Source organism: Oryctolagus cuniculus, chromosome 11 (genome assembly GCF_964237555.1).
Source record: "Oryctolagus cuniculus chromosome 11, mOryCun1.1, whole genome shotgun sequence".
In the NCBI taxonomy this organism is placed as follows: domain Eukaryota; kingdom Metazoa; phylum Chordata; class Mammalia; order Lagomorpha; family Leporidae; genus Oryctolagus; species Oryctolagus cuniculus.
Window position 1 is genome coordinate 35,218,597 of NC_091442.1, and position 19,512 is coordinate 35,238,108.

Consider the following 19,512-nt stretch of genomic DNA (forward strand, 5'->3'; position numbering starts at 1 on the left):
TCTTCCCTCAACTTGTCATGAGAGAAAAAAATATATAAAAGGAGTAAATGCCAGTAGCATTCCTATCTGAGCTCTGATAATAACCTGAAGGGAGCCTAGAAGTCAGCTGCCATAAATGTTTTGCTATTATTATTATAATACATTTTATGATCTTCAACCTGTCTTCAATCTCATTTTTCACTTTTGTTCACCTACATGCACATGTAATATAAATACCTGGAATAACAGATCTGTCCCCACTTGACCTGCCTGTGCAATGTTGAAAGCTAGCCTGGAATGTTCAAAGCATGGGTCAAATGCATCAGGAAGTTCCACCTAGATGTGGCCCCTCAGCCATCAGCATCTTGGGATGTGACCAGTCTTTCCATATGTGTTCTCAAACTGCAAGTAGCGTCAACACATTTTGAAAAATTAGGTCTGCCCTAATTTATTCTAGGGGGAAAAAATCTCAAAAGCTCTATCAAGTAGCATTCTCAAACCGTATATTTTTTTCTCCTAAAGTGTTTCTTAATCAAGCATGAAATAGCATCTTAGAACAAGGAGCAAAACAGAGTAAGCTATCCCCTACCTCTCATCAATGGGTGGAGGCTATTAGACCTTCCATCCTTAGGAAAATATGAGCCAGGCATTATTAGAGTAGATTGATTTGGTCCTGCTTTCTCTTGGGTTATTTTATATTTATAGTCAAATATTCTGAGTGTCTAGGGTATTGACTATTCAGATGATAGTCTGTTTTTCAATCAAAAAGGAAATTCTCTTTAAAGAGAACCAACATTAAATATGCATCAAGGCAGAAATCATTTGGAAAATCTGAGCATTGAAATACCAGAATTTTTCCCATGATCCCAAAGTTCATCAGTGCTGTATAATTTGAATTGAGTTGAAACCTTATTGAAATTCAGTCTCAAAGACAGGAAAGGTTACTAAACTTGTGAAGTCTTCCTGAGGCAAATGCTCCCACTTGGAAGTGCAATATACAGCACTGCTTTTTAATAAAAGCCATCTTAAGCATTTCAAGGGTGATATAAAGTTACCTAGAGGTTATTGGGAAAATTCAGAGAAACTGAAAACCATAGACAGGTTTTTTTTTTTTAAAGGGAGGGGAGTAGGGGGATGGATAGAAATCATGTAGCACTTGCTTCCCAGCCTGAAGTTGGGAAATGCATTTCAACCAATATTTATGGACAACCTAATTCTGGGAATGAGAAGGAAGATCTAAGTAGATGTATACAGGGAAACAGATATGTAAATGGCTCTCCAAAATCAAGAGCATGCCTGCCCTAGGAGCATAGAGGAGGGAATAACTGATTCTGAAAGAAGAATCATAAAGATAATTTCAAGGAGAGGATATTTGATTTTAGACAAAAAAAAAAAAGTTAACTCTGCTAACGCGCTATATGAAGGAAATAAAGTCTACACATTAATGCCATGGGCTATGAAAACTAAGCCCTGGGAAAACCATACTTCTGCAAGGCCGGCTAAGTCAAAAGCACCACAGTTTTTTGGGATGGTCATTGAACCACTGACATTTCATAGATATTTTAGCCTCTTTTCTGTTCATGTCAACTTATTCTTAAAGACACTTTGGCTGTGGGAAAAGAATAAGTATTTGAATGTTGTGTTTGTGTATGCCAGAATTTCTTTTTTTTTTTCTCCTAAAAATGAACTAATTCAGATTGGGTAGTTCTTTTCAGATATGGAGATTTAAAGTCATTTGGAACTTTTTTTGGAATATTCATTCTTTTTTTTTAAAGAAAAGAATTTATTCATTTATTTGAGAAGCATAGTTACAGAGAGAAATAGAAGGAGAGACAGAGAGAGAGGTCTTCCATCCACTGGTTCACTGCCCAAATGGTTGCAATGGCCAGAGCTGAACCAATCCAAAGCCGGGAGCCAGGAGCCAGGAGCCTTCTTTGGATCTCCCATGGGGATGCAGAGACCCAAGCACTCGGGGCATCCTCTGCTGCTTTCCTAGGCTATTAGCAAAGAGCTGGATTGGAAGTGGAGCATTCGGGACTTGAACCGGTGCCCATATGGGGTGCCAGTGCCACAGGTGGAGGCCTAACCTGCTACATCACAGCACCAGCCCCATGGAGTTTGTTTAAGAGACTGCCTTGAGTGTTCTTGTTTTACATCAAATGCATTGGATTTTGGGGAAAGCATCTGAGAATGACAGAAAGAAAGATTTTGTAATGTTCCATCATATTGTCATAGTTCATTGGAAAAGAAAAGAGGGAAGAAGAATGAGAAAGAGGAAAAAGCTGTGGTTGAGGGGGAGGACAGAGAAAAAAAAACGAAGTGAGAAAAAAAAATTCCCTTATATCTCTCACCTCCTGTTTTGAGGTAAGCTGTTTTCCCAGCAATCTCAAACAGAAACCAAGGATTGGGCAAGTATAAGAAAACAGACACCTGATTCTCTCTTAGCTATTAAAGCATAATACTCTTTAAAGAATAAGAGAAAGTAATAGTCCATCTCCCTGAAATATCACCCCCCTCACTTCCCCTCCTGGTTCCCTGAAGAATAATCTAGTTATTTTGATAGAAGGTATCAGCACAACCGTGGCACAAAGTATAAGTTCTAACATGTGTTGATGTTAGATGCCAGGTACTGTGCTTGGCACAGTCATCACCATCATTGTTGTCATCATCAAGCCTGCGTTGTCTACTTTAATCCCTGTAGCCACATTATACTATTCTTTGTTCTCCATTTTACCAAGGAGGAATTTGAGGTACACATTGGTTACGTTACTTGCTTGAGACACAGAGCTGTAAATGACAGAGATTAAAATCCGGGTATACCTGATTCAAGAGCACGAATTTTTATACAAAGCATTTAGCTGCCCTTCACCAGTAACTCCTACTATATATATTGTTTTTATTTGAGAATTTCACCACGAGGAAATGGATTAAAGAAAACCAAGCAACTCATTCTAACCTGAGTGATATTCCACTCAAGTTAAATCTTGCAGCTTGGCCGGCGCCGCGGCTCACTAGGCTAATCCTCCGCCTTGCGGCGCCGGCACACCGGGTTCTAGTCCTGGTCGGGGCGCCGGATTCTGTCCCGGTTGCCCCTCTTCCAGGCCAGCTCTCTGCTGTGGCCAAGGAGTGCAGTGGAGGATGGCCCAAGTGCTTGGGCCCTGTACCCCATGGGAGACCAGGAGAAGTACCTGGCTCCTGCCATCGGATCAGCGTGGTGCACCGGCTGTAGCGCGCCACCGGGGTGGCCATTGGAGGGTGAACCAATGGCAAAGGGAGACTTTTCTCCCTCTCTCTCTCACTGTCCACTCTGCCTGTCAAAAAATAAAAATAAAAAAAATCTTGCAGCTTAATGTTTTCCTTCTTGAACCTAGCACAGTCTCCTGTCAGAAGGGATTTTGGGAGGACTTCACATTCTCTAGCTTATTTTACCCTCATAATTACTGTAGACAGGAAGTGAAGGAGCTCTTACTGTTCCCTTTAACAGCTAGGGAAACTGAGATATGGAACAGATGTCTTTAGAGAGATAGGACTGTAACAATAAAGACCCCCAGATCCCAATTCCATTTCTGCCCACTGACCAAGTTGTCTCCCACACTGAGAAGCACAATGGAGAAGCCATACATTTGTCTACCATTACCCGTGGTGCCTGGGGCAGAAGAGATGTTCAATAAACATTTACTATGAGGGAAACAAGGGAAGAGTGAGTCAGCAAGTGAATGAATGAACCAGCCTACCAACCACATACTCTTACTTGACATCTCTACCTTTATCTTCAGTATGGAGAAACTTCCTGAAAGATCAGGATAATCTTCCACAGTCTCATGACCTAAGTGCTGAGCTAAGAACACAAACTGGTATTCCTGACTCCCAAAACAGTGCTCTCTGTTCCTGGTCTCCCAGATTTATGCTCTTTCAAGTTTGTTCTGTGAATGATTCTAGTGCTGAGACATTCAGTGCCAAATTAAACAAATGTGAAATTATACTTTCAGGGCTCCAAAAAATAAATGGGTATGACAGAATATCAAAACATAAATAGTTGAGAGCTGGACAGATAAAATAAAATTATAAATCTGTATCCCATCCAGTGTCTTCAATAGAATCATTCAGGGATCTCATGTATGTCCTTGACTGGGTCCTCAAGGACCCAAAGTACCCAAAGTACTCTCTCTTTTCTTCAAGATTTTTGATTTATTTATTTGAAAGGCAGAGTTACAGACAGAGAGAAAAGTCCTCTATCCACTGGTTCACTCTTCCAAATGGCTACAATGGCCAGCGCTAGACCAAGCCAAAGCCAGGAGCCAGGAGCTTCTTCTGGGTCTCCCATACGGGTGCAGGCGCCCAAGCACTTGGACCATCTTCTGCTCTCCCATGTCATCAGCAGGGAGCTGGATTGGAAGTGGAGTAGCTGGGACACGAACCAGTGCCCAAATGGGATGCCGTGTCACAGGCGGAGGCTTAGCCTACTATGCCACAGCTTGCCCCTGACAAAGTACTCTCTGAGAAGCCCCTGTCCTTACCAGAATTTGCATTGTCACACCCATAGGCCTGAAAAGGTCATCTGCTCTTCAGAATTTCATCCCATAAGCAATGGTTAAAATATACAAGAAAGGGCAAAGAACTTATTAAAATACAGGCAAGTACAAACAAAATTCCATTTACTAAACATTTAAGGAAAAAATATTAAACTAACTCTTATGGTCTATAATATTGCTACTCAGGGAATGTGCCAGCACCAGCAGTGCACATGGTGGGGTTGTTGGAAATGCAGGGTCAGGCCGGTGCCGCAGCTCACTAGGCTAATCCTCGGCCTTGTGGCGCCAGCACACCGGGTTCTAGTCCTGGTCGGGGCGCAGGATTCTGTCCCGGTTGCCCCTCTTCCAGGCCAGCTCTCTGCTGTGGCCCGGGAGTGCAGTGGAGCATGGTCCAAGTCCTTGAGCCCTGCACCCCATGGGAGACCAGGATAAATACCTGGCTCCTGCCATCGGATCAGCGCGGTTCGCCGGCTGCAACGCGCCGGCCGTGGAAGACCTTTCTCTCTGTCTCTCTCACTGTCCACTCCCTGTCAAAAAAAAAAAAAAAAAGAAAAAAGAAAAAGAAAAAAGAAAGAAAGAAAGAAATGCAGGGTCTCCTGGTTCTACCCAAGCCCTACTGAACCAGAATCTGAATCTGAATGTTATGATTCATATGCACATTAAGTTTGAGAAATATCAGTCTAGAAACAACTTCTCATGGTAGGTGGTAATGATGATATTTTTGGTCCAGCTGTATCTCCTGCTATGATTCTTCTTCTGAATATATTTATTTTATCAACACTTATGTCATGTTAACTATAAAAAGGCTCCATTTCAGCACATTTTTCACATATTAATTTATTGGATTCCCATAACTCAGAGGTATTAACTATTATGATTGCTCTATTAAAGTTGGGAGAACTGAGGCACAAAGCAATTAGGATACTTGCTGAGGCCCCACAGCTAAGAAATAAAAATCCCAGCCCGGAATCTGCACTGTCAATGACTCCTGAAGTCATTCTGAGCCATGTGTCTCCAAACTATGTCCTCACTTTGACACTAAAGGCTATCAAAGTGTGTTCAAAAACTAGATTCACTTTTGTGTCCTGGAGAGTTAACTGCATACATTCTCTAGAATGGTGAGTCGATAAAAGTTCCCAGAAATCATTTTCAGTGTTTTATTTTTTTAGGGGCACAGTTGGAATTTAATTGTTAAAATGCTGTATTTTTTAACAGACCCTCAGTTGTCCTCTGCTAACATCTCTCTTTTTACTAGTTCAAAATAAGTCAGTAGCAAATAATGGGACTGTAAGATATGCCTTATTTTAGAATTTATTTTAGAGGTTACATGAGCTTTCCTTGAAAAACCAATTAATCCAAACCATAAGCAATGCCATTTTATACTCATTAACCATAAAATACCTAGTCTTTACGTGACTTGCTAGAATTCCTAGAAACGATGATTCCTAAGAATGACTAATGTGAATATCTTTAGTCCTTCTCTGCTCGCCAAGTCCTCCTCCCCTCCTCCCAATAGTTCAGATGGTGTTTGATTTGTTTGTGTAACAAGGAGTGAGATGAGGAGTACCTTTGAAACACCTCTTGCACAAAAAGACTGCAGTGAACCTTGGAGAGGAGTTATTTTCTCCCACTATATCATTGTGCAGAATTTTAGATTTCAGAACAAAGAGCCCTTTTTTCTCACCTCAATCCCTTTTCTAAGTCTTGCAGAACTTCTCTCCATGGAGAGACAGGGAGTTTCCTGTTGAGCTGTGTTTCTTAGCCTTTGTGAAACCATGCTCTCCTCTGATGAACCGGAAAATCTCACCCCTCAAGGTTCTTACGCATCCCCCCAGGGCATCCCTCTGCAGCTCCTCCATGGCAACTTTCTGATAGATCCTGTCAGAGAGGAAAATTTAACCTAGGAGGGGTCGAAAGATTTGCCGTCTAAGGTTGGCATTTTTATTTTCCAAGGATAAAATTGCAGTGTATTATTAAATATGCATATTCCAATACTTACTTAACATATTGGAAGCCCCATCACCAAACCTACTCTGTGAGACTGCTCAACCCCAAAGAATCTGTGATGGAGCAAGTCCACCCTTTAACCCATTCCTCTAAGTCCCTCCCAGACCCCTACTCCACTCGCCATTTCTTCCCTTTTTTCCTTGGGTCCTTCTTCATTTTCCATTTCTAGGACTAATTGTCCCCTTACTGATTTCTCTTTCTCTCTTTTCTCTCTAACTCCTTTTCAACTTTGCTACCATTATTGGAATGTAGAGTAAAGATGCTGGTATCAGGACTTTGGTTATGTTGGATGAACAAGGAGGTAAGTTCAGATTTCTTCAGTAAGAACAATTTTTCAAATAAAGTGCATTTTTTTTAGATTATTTGTGCATCTACCAGTGGTCATTTTGATATATGTTATGCATGTTTATGAGTATGAGGGTTCTAAAATTCTCATCTTGCTTTTTTCTTTTTCTGTTGAAAAGAGCTGTAAACATCTGGAAATATTGAGGCCTTCTTCATGAGTGAATGGTACTACTGTGTCTTATTTACATTGAAATAGCAGAAATTTGAATGCAAAAGTTGTGTGTTTGCATTTTATTTAAGGATAGTATTTTGGACAGTGTGAGAACTATTTTCCTCACTCTTCAACTTTCTCAGTAAATTTTGTTTTTTGTCATAATACCTAGATAGGATAAAGTACAATTGTTTTCTTCTGATCATCTTAATTCAGTATCTGATAGTTTTAATTTTCATGTAACTGTGGAAATTTCTTAAATAACTGGGAGCTATTTTTAATAGGACACAAGCAAAGAAGGATCATCTGGAAAATGGAAAATTAAAATGATTGAAATATTTGCCTGTTTTTAAAATGATTATGGAAATACTAAGAACAATAAAACTCAAATATCCAATCTTTTTATATAGCACCTCTAAGCTCTAAAGTGCAACATAAAAGGATAACACCATAGTTTTAGTTTGTCTCAATATATCTAGACATAAGGTGATATTGTGTATAATTCTAGCTGGTAGTTTTTTTTACCTGATTGCATTCTGAATTATATAATAAACAGATTTTTGAGGTTTTTTTTTCTTTGTTTATACTTTTGTGAAAACATTAGAAATATTTTCAGAATCATGAGGAATTTTTAAAAGCAAGGATAAAAATGTAAGACTCATTCACAGCACAAGACACAATAAACAAATCCCAAGCATAAATCTGAAACTTGGGGTGGGATAGGGGAATCACTACACAGGTAACAGACTTACAGCATTTTTTCCTAAAATATGGAGAATTCTTAGAGATCAGTAAGGGAAAAATAAAGACCAATAACCCAAAAGAAAAATAGACATAGATTCAAATCAATTTAGAAGTAGATATGTGAAGCCATGCTTCAACCATCAGCACCAATGAGATACCACTCTTTCTCTAGAAATCTGCATAATTTTTTTTTTTTGACAGGCAGAGTGGACAGTGAGAGAGAGAGACAGAGAGAAAGGTCTTGCTTTGCTGTTGGTTCACCCTACAATGGCTGCCGCAGCTGGCGCGCTGCGGCCGGCGCACCACGCTGATCCGATGGCAGGAGCCAGGTACTTCTCCTGGTCTCCCATGGGGTGCAGGGCCCAAACACTTGGGCCATCCTCCACTGCACTCCTTGGCCACAGCAGAGAGCTGGCCTGGAAGAGGGGCAACCGGGACAGAATCCGGCGCCCCGACCGGGACTAGAACCCGGTGTGCCGGCGCCGCAAGGCGGAGGATTAGCCTAGTGAGCCATGGCGCCGGCGCAATCTGCATAATTTTTAAAATCTGATATTAACTAATGGTGTGAGTATACTAGGAAAAATGAAGCTCTCATTCTATGGATGGATGCTATGGACCAAAACAAATGTCTTCGAGAGTCATTTGTTAATATTTTCATACTTTAAAGTGTGCCTATCTTTGACTAAGACATTCCTCTCCTAAAATTTTACACTACAGAAATCTGTTTATAACTATATGATGAAAAATATGCGTGCCCTAATTGTAATTGCATAAAACTAAAACAACCTAAATTTCTGTCAGTGAAGGGATCAATTAAATTAATAATGATAAAAGGAATTTTTTGTAACTACTACAATCAATAAAGTAAATCTTTATTGATGGACTTCTGGGGCCTGGGGTGGGGACAGAAATGTATCCTCTTTTGTCCTTTGGGAAGCAAGTGCTAAGAAGCAATTAGAAATATAAGAGATTTATTGGGGAAACATCTGGACAGGTCAGGGAGGGGCCCGGGAGTAGACAAGGAGAGCCTGCAAACCGTCTGAGACCTGAAAAATAGATGAGCAAGTAAAGAAGACTGGGTGGGAACAGCCTCAGACGAAGTGCTTCCCTGAAGAAGTCTCCACCGGGCGGTTAGAGAGCCAGGAGCAAAGCATCCGCATCAGAAGAGCCCTGTGTTGGGCAGCGATGCTCCTCAAGGAGCCCCGTTGTGGGGTTAGAGCATCCTGGGGGGAGCGTGGCCTCAATGTAAATGCTGTGGCAGACCCCACCGATGCCCAGAGGCGTCAGATCTCTTCACTCCTCCTGGAGTGAGCTCTCAAACGTGCCCTCTCACTGCCGTCATTTAAGGATCTTTGTTTTTACATTTTTTCTTTGTATTAAATGTTTTCAATAAATATGCACTAACCAATCAAAACAATTAAGAAAAAAAATCGAATACCTAACCCAACACCTCCTCTACAATTTTCAAAATACAAATTGTCAAAATTGATAGGCAAATAACAGAATCTAGTGGAGTTCTGTTATACAGGTATTACAATAACCATAGCAATCCTCAAGAACTCTCCAAATGAATTTTCCATAAATATAAGACTTGCTAGTTTTATCTCTAAGGCTTTGAAACTCAAGATGTAGCAAATCCTTGCTTTTAAAAAATTCGACCACGGATTCCCATATAGAAGAGTGGTATTTCATTTCCAGAGCAAAACTGATACATATGTACTCAAAAAATTAGCAATTCTGCCTTAGTAATTCTTCCATTAATAATGTACAGTGTGAAGGGGGTGAGGGGAAGGAGGTTTGCACCAGATAGGTTTGGGGAAGATCCAGGATAATGCCTTTTCCCCAACTGAAAGCATTGACATAAAGACATGGGAAATAACACATACAAACTTGGAATTGAAAAGGGAGAAAGTGAATAATATACTTATCTGAGTTGCAAATTTCACTGTAACTTGATGCAAAAACTTCAGATACAATTTTCCAAAATCCAATACAGATGCAAAAATATTTAATTCTTAAGCACAAAGAACTCCCAGGAACATGTGTACATTTTTGTCTGAGAAACAAAGCAGAATATAATGTCTTTTTGACAGATTTTCTCATGAGACAGTTAATGTTCTCAGCTAAAGTGTTTCAATTGTGACTTTACCACAGTAAATGCTGAGCCCCTCAGTTAAACAGATTTCCTTTTAGGACTGCCTGGGCTTTTGCCAGATGCATGCTGAAAGATTGATACTGATGAGAAGCCTGCAATTGCAAAATCTCCTAAAGCGTGTGATTTCTTTCTGGTTTTAAGTGGTACCCATTTCATTTATCCTACAGTAGGAGCTTAGGGGCTTTCAAAATGAGATGAGCATAAGTCAACAATTATCCTCACTGCCATCGTAAGTGTATTTTAACCTTGTATATGTCGTGTGTAGTTGTTTAGATCAGTAACTGCTTTAAAATTTCTCTTCACTTATGCTTTGTTAATTTTTTCTTTGCCTAAATACCAGAAATGTTGACTATTTCTGCCCTACAGCTGCACAGGAGTCTCAAGAAACAGCCATCGTTCTAAAGAACCTTTCCAACCACGGTTGGGTCAGTCCAGACCATTGCAGGTTGTCCAGCTATGTGGTTGCCATGGGAAATTCCTTATGGGATTCTTGTTTTATACTCAGGTATCAGGAAATACCAAGGAGCACTGAGCATGACAGACAGCCCTGGAAATGTACTAAGCCTTAGCACTTTCATTCCCTTAGAAAACTTATCTCGATGAGAACGCCCTGAACAATCTTGACACTTAATGTGAATGATTTAACCTCTCATCTCTGTATCACTTGTTCCTTTTGTTGGACTTTTTGGGATTATGTGTTTGTTTTGATGCTAAAAATTAGGTTCTTGGTGAAATCTGCGATAAACTCAGAGTAAATAGTGAAATCTTTGACCACCTCTGCTTGCCAGAGGAAAGACAAAGTGAAGCCCCCAGCCTGGGAGACAGCTGACTATCTTAAAAGACTCAAGGCACTGCATAGCAGCATTTCAAAAAATAATCCTCTTGCTGAAGTCCATTATGAATGACTATAGCTTCACTATCCAACATGGTAGTCACTGATCACATGAGACTATTTAAATTTGTTTAAATGAATCTCTGTATGTGCATTAATACTAAAGAAAATAAAAATCACATAAGTGACTTCTTGTAACAAGATATTCTCAAGAAGGCTTTCATGCTATCTCAGTAACATTGATGTCTTATTATTCTTCTGCTGTTTTTACCACATCAAGGATACTAAAGATCCCGTATTGCTGTACCTAGGTGAGGTTAGTAGAATATATGCTTAAACTTAGGTGCCTGAGCGTAATGCCACTGGTGGATCTATCACAAATAACCAACCACCCAAATATGACAACAGAAGATATTGCACATCACTATAGATAGATAACTAGATATCTAGATAATTAGATAGGTTACTATCTAAGTAGATATAGTATTATCTACTAGAAGTCCTCTCCAGGCCCAAAATGTTATTCTTCTCCAAGTCTTCAGGATTAAGCATATAACAGTCAGAAAGCAAATTTAGGGAGTTAAGAAGCCTTCAACCCTGGATGGTACATTGTGTCAGCCTGAGAGATACTACTGTCCACCCCAGAGAGAAATGAAAAAGACATTTGTTGCTTAGAAGCATTACCTGAGAAATGTCTTCTCAGAAACCAGTGGAATGTGAAATTTCAATATGCCAAACATGTCCATAAACATAACTCAGCACACTCTAAAAATTCTTGTTAGAATATCTGTGACAAAATGGGTCCATGGAATTTTTTAAATTAAGGACTCAACGTAATTTGTATACAAAGATACATTCAGTGGTTGTTGATAGGTATGAAGCAATTTTCTGGACCAACTATTTTCTGAATACTTGTCTGAATCAAATTTAAGTTCAGAATTTTTTCTTCTAGTCAAACCTTTCCAAATCAAGCTGGTAACTCTTGACAGAGCCAAACCCTCAGAAATATGGATATTAATTGGCCTGGTTTTTGTTTCTTTTTTTTTTTTTAATTTCTATGAGAAACAAAGAGAGATATATCCTCACTCCCTAAATGTCTGCAGTAGCTCCAGGTTGGGACCAAAGCCAGGAGCCAGGAACTCAAGGTCTCATATAGGTGACAGTAACCCAGTCACTTCAGCCATCACCAACGCCTCTTAGGGTCTGTACTAGCAGTCAGGAGTGGGAGCCAGGAATCAAACCTAGGCTCTCTGATATGGGTTGCTAGTTTTCTTCACCAGCACCTTAACCACTGGACTCAACTCCTGGCTCTTTTTCAGTTTCAGTTTCACTTCTCTAGTTCAGAGGTCTAACACTTATGGAGTGATTTACATATATGTTTCCTCCTAATTCCTGCACACACAGTGGATGAGGTCCCTGAAATCTTGTCAGAAGTTAATATTTTGATTGAAAAAATATTAACTCGCTTTCTCACTTGAGAGAAACTCTTCAAGAAGGACAAGTACTTGAATATGTATCTGCACACCATGGTCTGTGCCCATTTCAGCTGTCATGAGTCCAATCTAGTGTTCTTTTTCCCTGAGCCCAGACACCTCCTCCAATCTGTCTGAACTCATCACTCCTAGAAACTGTTTGCCAGTATCTGATGGGGATCTGGCATCCCCATTTCTGTCTGTGTGTATGATGGTTCTTCATTTGATGAGCTCTTTGATGTTGAGCTCCTTTTCCTTCCACAATCCCCTGAAGTGTTGATTTGCACACTCACTTATTTGCACACTCACTTATCGCATTCTTGAAAACAAACTAGATTGACATCTTCAGAAAAGAAAAAAAACTTCCAAAACATAAAGAATTCTATATATGTGATATCTATCTATCCATCTATCTCTGCACTTGAGGGTTTTCCAAAAGAGCTTTATTTATTCAGCAAAAATTCTCTAGCACTACACTCTCATTTCCTCCAAGTATCCAATACTGAGTAAACACTGACATTTTGTTTTCCCAGTCATTTGAAAAGCATTGCAGAGGCAACAGATTCCTGATAAGCTGATTTGTATTCTTCAGTCCCACAAAAGATAACACAACAGGCTCTTGTTTTCTAAATGCACGGTCCCCTTAGCTTCGGTTACTATCTAAGTTTTTGGAATGACAATTGCTACTGTACAGCTTAACATGAAATTGTTTTTAAGTGATGTTTTTGTTCCCTTAGGCTGGAAATGTGCTTATCAGTTTAATTCTAGGTATGCCTTTATTCTTGGAGGCATAAGCATACATGTATTCATGACAATATAGATGAAAAGAAAAATGGAAATGTAATTAGGTTTTGTAATTAGACAACCAAGACATCTCATTGCTACTCTCCTTTAATGGTCTTAAAAGCTGTTTTTAAAATTCCTTCATTGAACTTGTAGTTATCTCAATTTGATGACACAGCTTTTGAAAAATTAATCAGGTTGGAGTATATAACCCTAGCAACCCAGAAGTATGATTCGTCCTTATGATTATCGATCTATTTCTTAGATACACTAAGGTCAATTTTGCCAGCAGTAATGACACAGAATTGTTCTGTTTTCCAATCCATCACCTCCCATCCCCAAAGAGACATCGTCCTCCCTGCTCTTTGCCTGGGATTGGCAATTAGCATGCCCCCTCATTGTAGAGACTGGAAAATCAGAGAGCAGAGAAGTGAAATGCTTTCATAACAAGTGAGTTGTAGGATGGGAGAGGAACTGAAATGCTTCAGTACTTATAATGCCACTGTACTGATGTAACTTTTTTCACAGCTTCTATGAAGTAAATATGCAAACCAAGAATAGACCGTGGGCTACCTATGACCAGATAGCCACTGATAGGAGAACATGATCCATACCCATTGCCAATTATTGCTGCTACTGCTGCTGCTGCTGTTTTCCTCAAGGAAGAAAACGGATTCCATTTTCTAGCTTTATCTGTTGAGGATGCTTAAAAACAGAAAAGTGCACATATCTAAAAGGAAGCAGGTGCTATCTCAAGTGACATTAAATCAGAGTACCTAAAACATAAGCTAACATCCTGTTTTACTTTCTCCGGGGTTTCGCTGGTGTCTGAGTAAGTGATGATGCTGGGCTGTGTCCCTGGACACTCAGAATCAAACAGACCTTCAAACTCATCTCATCATGTTGGAATTTCAAACTATTTTGAGTATCATTTTGTTCATTTCCTTCCACTCATGTCTGCTCAGGGTGAGCGGCAGCAGTCTACCACAATGCATCTTCTTGAAACAATGCATTGTAATCTCTCTTTCTCTCTCAAATTCCGTTTCACATAGTCATTTCTCATGTTCTGTTGGAAACCCCAAAAAAATTCATTCCACACTGTCATCCCTTTGTCCTAACCAGAACAACTCGATCGTGTTGAAGAAGGCATGAACCATATCAACCAAGACATGAAGGAGGCCGAGAAAAATTTAAAAGATTTAGGGAAATGCTGTGGCCTTTTCATATGTCCTTGTAACAAGTAGGTACTGGGTACCAGCTCTAATCTGTGGCGTCCAGTTTTCTTTCTTTCTTTCTTTTTTTTTTCTTTTTAATGTCAAAGTGAATGTCTGAAGTTTTGTCTTTTTTTTCTTTGTCCTTTTCCATCTGCTTCATTCTGTGGGGATAAAATACTTGTGTTTAATCAGAACAACTGGAACGCATTGAGGAAGGGATGGACCAAATCAATAAGGACATGAAAGAAGCAGAAAAGAATTTGACGGACCTAGGAAAATTCTGCGGGCTTTGTGTGTGTCCCTGTAACAAGTAGGTGCTGCCTGCCTGCCTGAAGCTTTGGTTTCCCAAGGCCCATCTCCAAGCCTTGACAAGCTCATTCCTGCCAGGCTCATGGGCAGGATGAGCATGTGGCATGCAGAACAGATCAATACCGTCTCCAATGCATTCATCTCATAGCATAGATAATATTAGTGGGAGTTACTGTTGATGCATTAAAAATCAGGCATACTACAGTGAAAGCTTCACTGTCAGCAACTTTTATTGATTAACGTTTCAACATTTTCCAGAAAGTGTACCTTAAGACAGAGAAAAGCCTCAAGAAAGAGGCACCCAGGGAACTATATTTTTCCCAACCCCAAGAGCCAAAACTGCGGATTTAGAAAAGTTGGTAAGTGAGTATGTTTGGAAGATTAGAAACACATGTATCAAGATTTATTTTTTCAGAAGGAAAAGAGAGATAATTTGGCCCAAGCCAGCATTCTTTAAAAGAGAATGACAGAGATTCCCCTATTTCTCCTGCCCACCATTGCCAAATTTAGTCATGAGATGCTGCAACTGCACCCGATGCAGAGGCAATGAGCACTTTGGCAAAAAGGGCTCAAGCTTTACCCAAATTGGACCCATCCCTCTGAAATTCTTCCCCTTGGAAGATCTAACAGTACACTGGCTGAAATGTTGAAATGTGTAGATTTTGCATGCACGACATCACAAAACATTCAACTGTTCTCAAGGTTCTGCAACGCTTATTTTGGAATGTAGCAGAAATGTGACATGTGGTTATAGAGGTTTGCAAGAGAAGGAACCTGAAACTGAGGGTTCTAGAAGATAGTCTCACATGACTGGTAGCAAAAAACAAAATGCATGAGTGGATTGTCCAACATGCATTTGGAAAATTAAATTTGTTACCCGATCTCCCTCACCCCTCCCTCTTCCCCTTTCTAAAAGAAGCCTTTTTTCCTAAAAGCTCTCCTGGTCCTACCTTTATAGAATAGAAATTGATGTCCTTTTTAGTGGATTATATGACCATTCGCATCCTTTAAACTTTGAGGCTGATTTAAAATATCCCACTTCCTGTTTAGGAGGGGGAGGGGCTCAATTTGCAAATAAATAGAAAATTTGTTTTTAAAAGAATGATCTACAGTAAATCCTGACTAACTGGAATCTAGTTAATGGGATCCTTGACTGCGCTTTTGCTTCCTTCCACGTTTAACAAAAGCAAAGAAAAAAAATCACAACAGAGATTATAAATGATTTTTCTTCCAGCACAATTTAGTTTGCAGTGACTTACTCAGTCTCCATCCACTTACAGCCTCCACGGCTAAGAATACCAAATGATAACAGGTGATCTTCAGAGGAAAGGCCATTAGACACATCAGAATAAATCATAACCAAGGAGAGATTTGGTTATGTCCAGAACCCAAAAAATAGCAAAAAGTAGCTCAAGAGTCTGACATGGATATTTATCAATTTCCATTAAAACAAAATATTCCTCTGTGACTCATTGTTCATTAGGAAATTCATAAAGCTTACCAATATTACCCATTGCCAAGTATTCCAGTTAGTCAAAATTTGACTCTATATCCTTTGAGCGGCAACTTGCCCGTATGTGATATTTTCATCTCTTTGGTGATAAATTCAAAATACATTCTCCCCCCCTCCCTTAATCCACTAAGTGTGAAGAAAGGGTGGAGCCAGGGTCCCCTTGGGATGCTCTCCAACATTCTCATAAAATGATGGCCCCTACAAATGCCACATATGAGTGGTCACTAATTCCTTAATGCCTAAGAGACCCTAATTGAGCTTCAAAGCTTGACTGAAGTGTTCCCTATTGTGTGTAAATAATGCTTTAAAAACCATGTGTCACAACGCAGTGGCTGGTGGTGCCCTGGATTATCTGAGGGTTTCGCCCTGTCTCAGCATGTTTCGAAGGACTATGATAGATGTACGGCAGTGATGTGAGTCTATGTGCAGCATTGTGGGTGCAGTGGTTTGCCTTCTTTCAGAAACGCATATTTCCTACTCCTTTGACTTTGCCAAAGATGGTATGTCAGATATTTTACATAGCAGAAAACATTACAAAGTCCATATCACTTCTTTTCATGTAAGGAGGGAGTTTGGAAAAACTGAAAGCATACTCAAACCTCTATTAAAATTAGCTTGGAGATCTTGTCCCATTGACTGGGGCTGTGGCCCTTTGTGGCAGTAAATGCTGACTGCTCAAAGGGTTGTGGTATTATGCATGAGATTGTGGGAATTGCTGGAATTACATTGGTACAATTTTCCAATTTGTTGCCAAAGTTGTTTGGGCACCAATATGGAAATATTAGGGCCAGTTTTAATAGATAGCTGTGGTCCTTTAGAGAAAGGGGGAAAAAAATCAAAATTCAGAAAGTTAAATTCTGGTGTCTTGTAGTAAACAATGTGAAAATGGGACCAAAGGATGTCTCTTGTGTTTGGACTAAAATGCACGTGGTTTCTACTATGCAAAGAACCTAAAAACATCTTTGATTGCCTTAAATTCCAACACACCCACCAAAATATGCTGCACATGTTTCTATTGGGCACAACAGGTATGCCTGGATTTTAAGTTTTTCTCCAAGGCAGCTCAGTGAAATACAGCCCATGGAGACCACACCAGATCCAAACCCCATCACAACCCCAGGATAGTTTGAAGTAGAAGTTTGTAAGTGCTCTCTACCCTGCTCCTCAGCCCAGAAAAGAAGCTACTGAACCTGCGTTTCAAATCCTCATGAAGGCTATTACTGTCCTGCTAGTGCCTTTTTCGAGAATGGTCAACTTCTGGAATAGTTTGGCTTAAATGAGAATGCTTCACTTTCTACTCATGCCTGTAGCTGGTGCATGAAGAAGACATAGAGGGGTTTCCCTTTTTGATGCTAGATGGCTTGTTTCTCTCTTCTATTTTCCTGCATTCATTTCACTATGCTTCTTTTACTTTTTGTCTCTGTGGACAAAGGTTTGTACATCAATTCTGGATGTATGGTGACTGTTTGGAAGTACCGATATATTATCTATTTCAAATTGCTCTAGAGGCAACTCACAGACCATCACCCTTGGCCAACCACCAATCCTTTATGTCCTTTATCCAGAGTTAGAAATGTTAGTTGTTCCCATACATTGGGGGGAAACATCAAATAGGGATCTTTGCATGGTAGTGTGTAAAAATTTGGTTGAGTATGTTTTTCTTGAAGACAGTGTGTTGCCGTGGTGTGATGTACACACTCTACTTGGCAGTCTTGTTTTGTGTCTGTCTGCCAGTATGTGTTTTTTTCTGTGTGTTTTGTCTCTCAAGATAGAACCATGTGATTGAAATAGAACTGAATGTCCTTCAGCTATCTTAATCCTTGTCTTAAATTCAACTGCACCACAAAAATAAACCCAAGCAAGAACAACCATGTGGACAAAGGTTGCAGTCTTAACAATTGCAACTGACTCAATTGGAAATGAAATGCTGAGTAGCTGAGGCATGGTGGTGGCCAACTGTTTGGGTCTGGATAATGATATATCGGTATTCTCTAATGCCTCTACTGAAAACTCATTTGCTTGGTTAGGTACTTCACTTGAAGAAGTCAAGATTGTTGTGAGCTTGCTGCTCCACCCCCGTGCCTTGTCACTCACCCTCTTTTTTGCATAGGCTTAAATCAAGTGATGCTTACAAAAAAGCCTGGGGCAATAATCAGGATGGAGTGGTGGCTAGCCAGCCTGCTCGTGTGGTGGACGAAAGGGAGCAGATGGCCATCAGTGGTGGCTTCATCCGCAGGTGAGCCTCATGCAACCCACATAGGAGCAGTTCTCTATTGCAAATGTGACAAACCACTCCAAAACTGAATGGATCTTAGAACAGCAACTATTTTATTACTCACAAACTGTATGTCGGCAGGAAGATTATTCCATGGGGCTAAATGATCAGAGTACCCGGTGGCCTCACTTACCTGGTGGTTGAGTGGGGCTGTCAGTGGGGTATCTGTCTTCTCTTTCATATGGCCTCCCTAGCATGGTAGCCCAGGTTTCTTATCTGGTAGTAGCAGCATTCCAAGGGAGAAGTCCCAATGCATGAGTTCAGATCTTAGCTTGAGTCATGTTTGCTAAAGTCTGCTTAGACAAAGCAAGTCAAATGACAACATAGACTCAATGGGGGTAGCAAAAAGTCATCTCGTTGCATGGCTTTAATTGAACAGAGATTACTAAAAGAGCTGTTTGCAGAGTTTGGGGCAGGGTTAAGAACAAGAGATGATGATGCACTTATGCGTTAGTAATAGCAGGAAACTGTTACCCCCAAGGTCCTGAAGGAACAAGAAAGGAAACTATTATCAGTACCTGGAAATAGTCACAGCTATGGTAAGGGACTATTGGTGGAGAAATGTAGCCACTGCTATAGCTAGCAGGCAATAGAAAGGGAGAGAAAATTAAATACCCCACCCCCTCATTCTTCTTGTTCTCCAGTATCTCATTGACCATTAGCCAAAGGCCACTGGAAGCCAGAGGGTAGGAGAAAGTGGCTGATATAGCCATGGAGGTCAGCCTTTCAAGGCACAAAGATGGTTAGAGAATTAATTTGTGATGAAAATAGAGAATAATGAGTTTTTTATTTCTTTTGAGATCTAGAAACAAAAACCAACTTAAAGTATTTTAAAACTCTCAAATTAAACATATCAGCTAATTCAGAACTTAGCTCTTAGGAGACCAGAAAGCAGAATAACAACAAAGTATTTCTGGTGGAAAAAAATTATATCTTTTTACAGGCTACTACAGGTTGATTTTCAGGTTTTCCAAAAATATGAAATCCAAAATTTTTGGAGTGCCACAAGTGAAAACTTCAAACCTAATCCCATGTGATGGGATGCAGTCAACACCAAGGAATACAAAAAAATAAAGATAAAATTATCTTCAGACTATGTGTATATGGTATATATGAAATATAACTGAATTTGACAATTAAATGTGGGTCCATTCCTGAAGATATACTATAATGTCTATACAAATATTTCAAAATCCCCCAA

The 19,512-nt window shown here is 39.9% G+C and overlaps 1 protein-coding gene across 2 annotated transcripts in view; it reads left to right on the top strand.

Moving 5' to 3' along the window:
• Positions 1-19,512, top strand: part of SNAP25 (synaptosome associated protein 25) — a 94,739-nt gene that overhangs the window by 67,952 nt on the left and 7,275 nt on the right. The window contains exons 4-6 of one of the 2 annotated variants that reach the window (XM_002710974.4): positions 6,771-6,819; positions 14,123-14,240; positions 18,147-18,272. In XM_002710974.4, coding sequence (XP_002711020.1) covers positions 6,771-6,819; positions 14,123-14,240; positions 18,147-18,272 — 293 coding nt within the window. Of the gene's footprint in view, positions 1-6,770; positions 6,820-14,122; positions 14,241-14,406; positions 14,525-18,146; positions 18,273-19,512 lie in introns of both variants that reach the window. The other variant, XM_002710973.5, reaches the window with a different exon arrangement.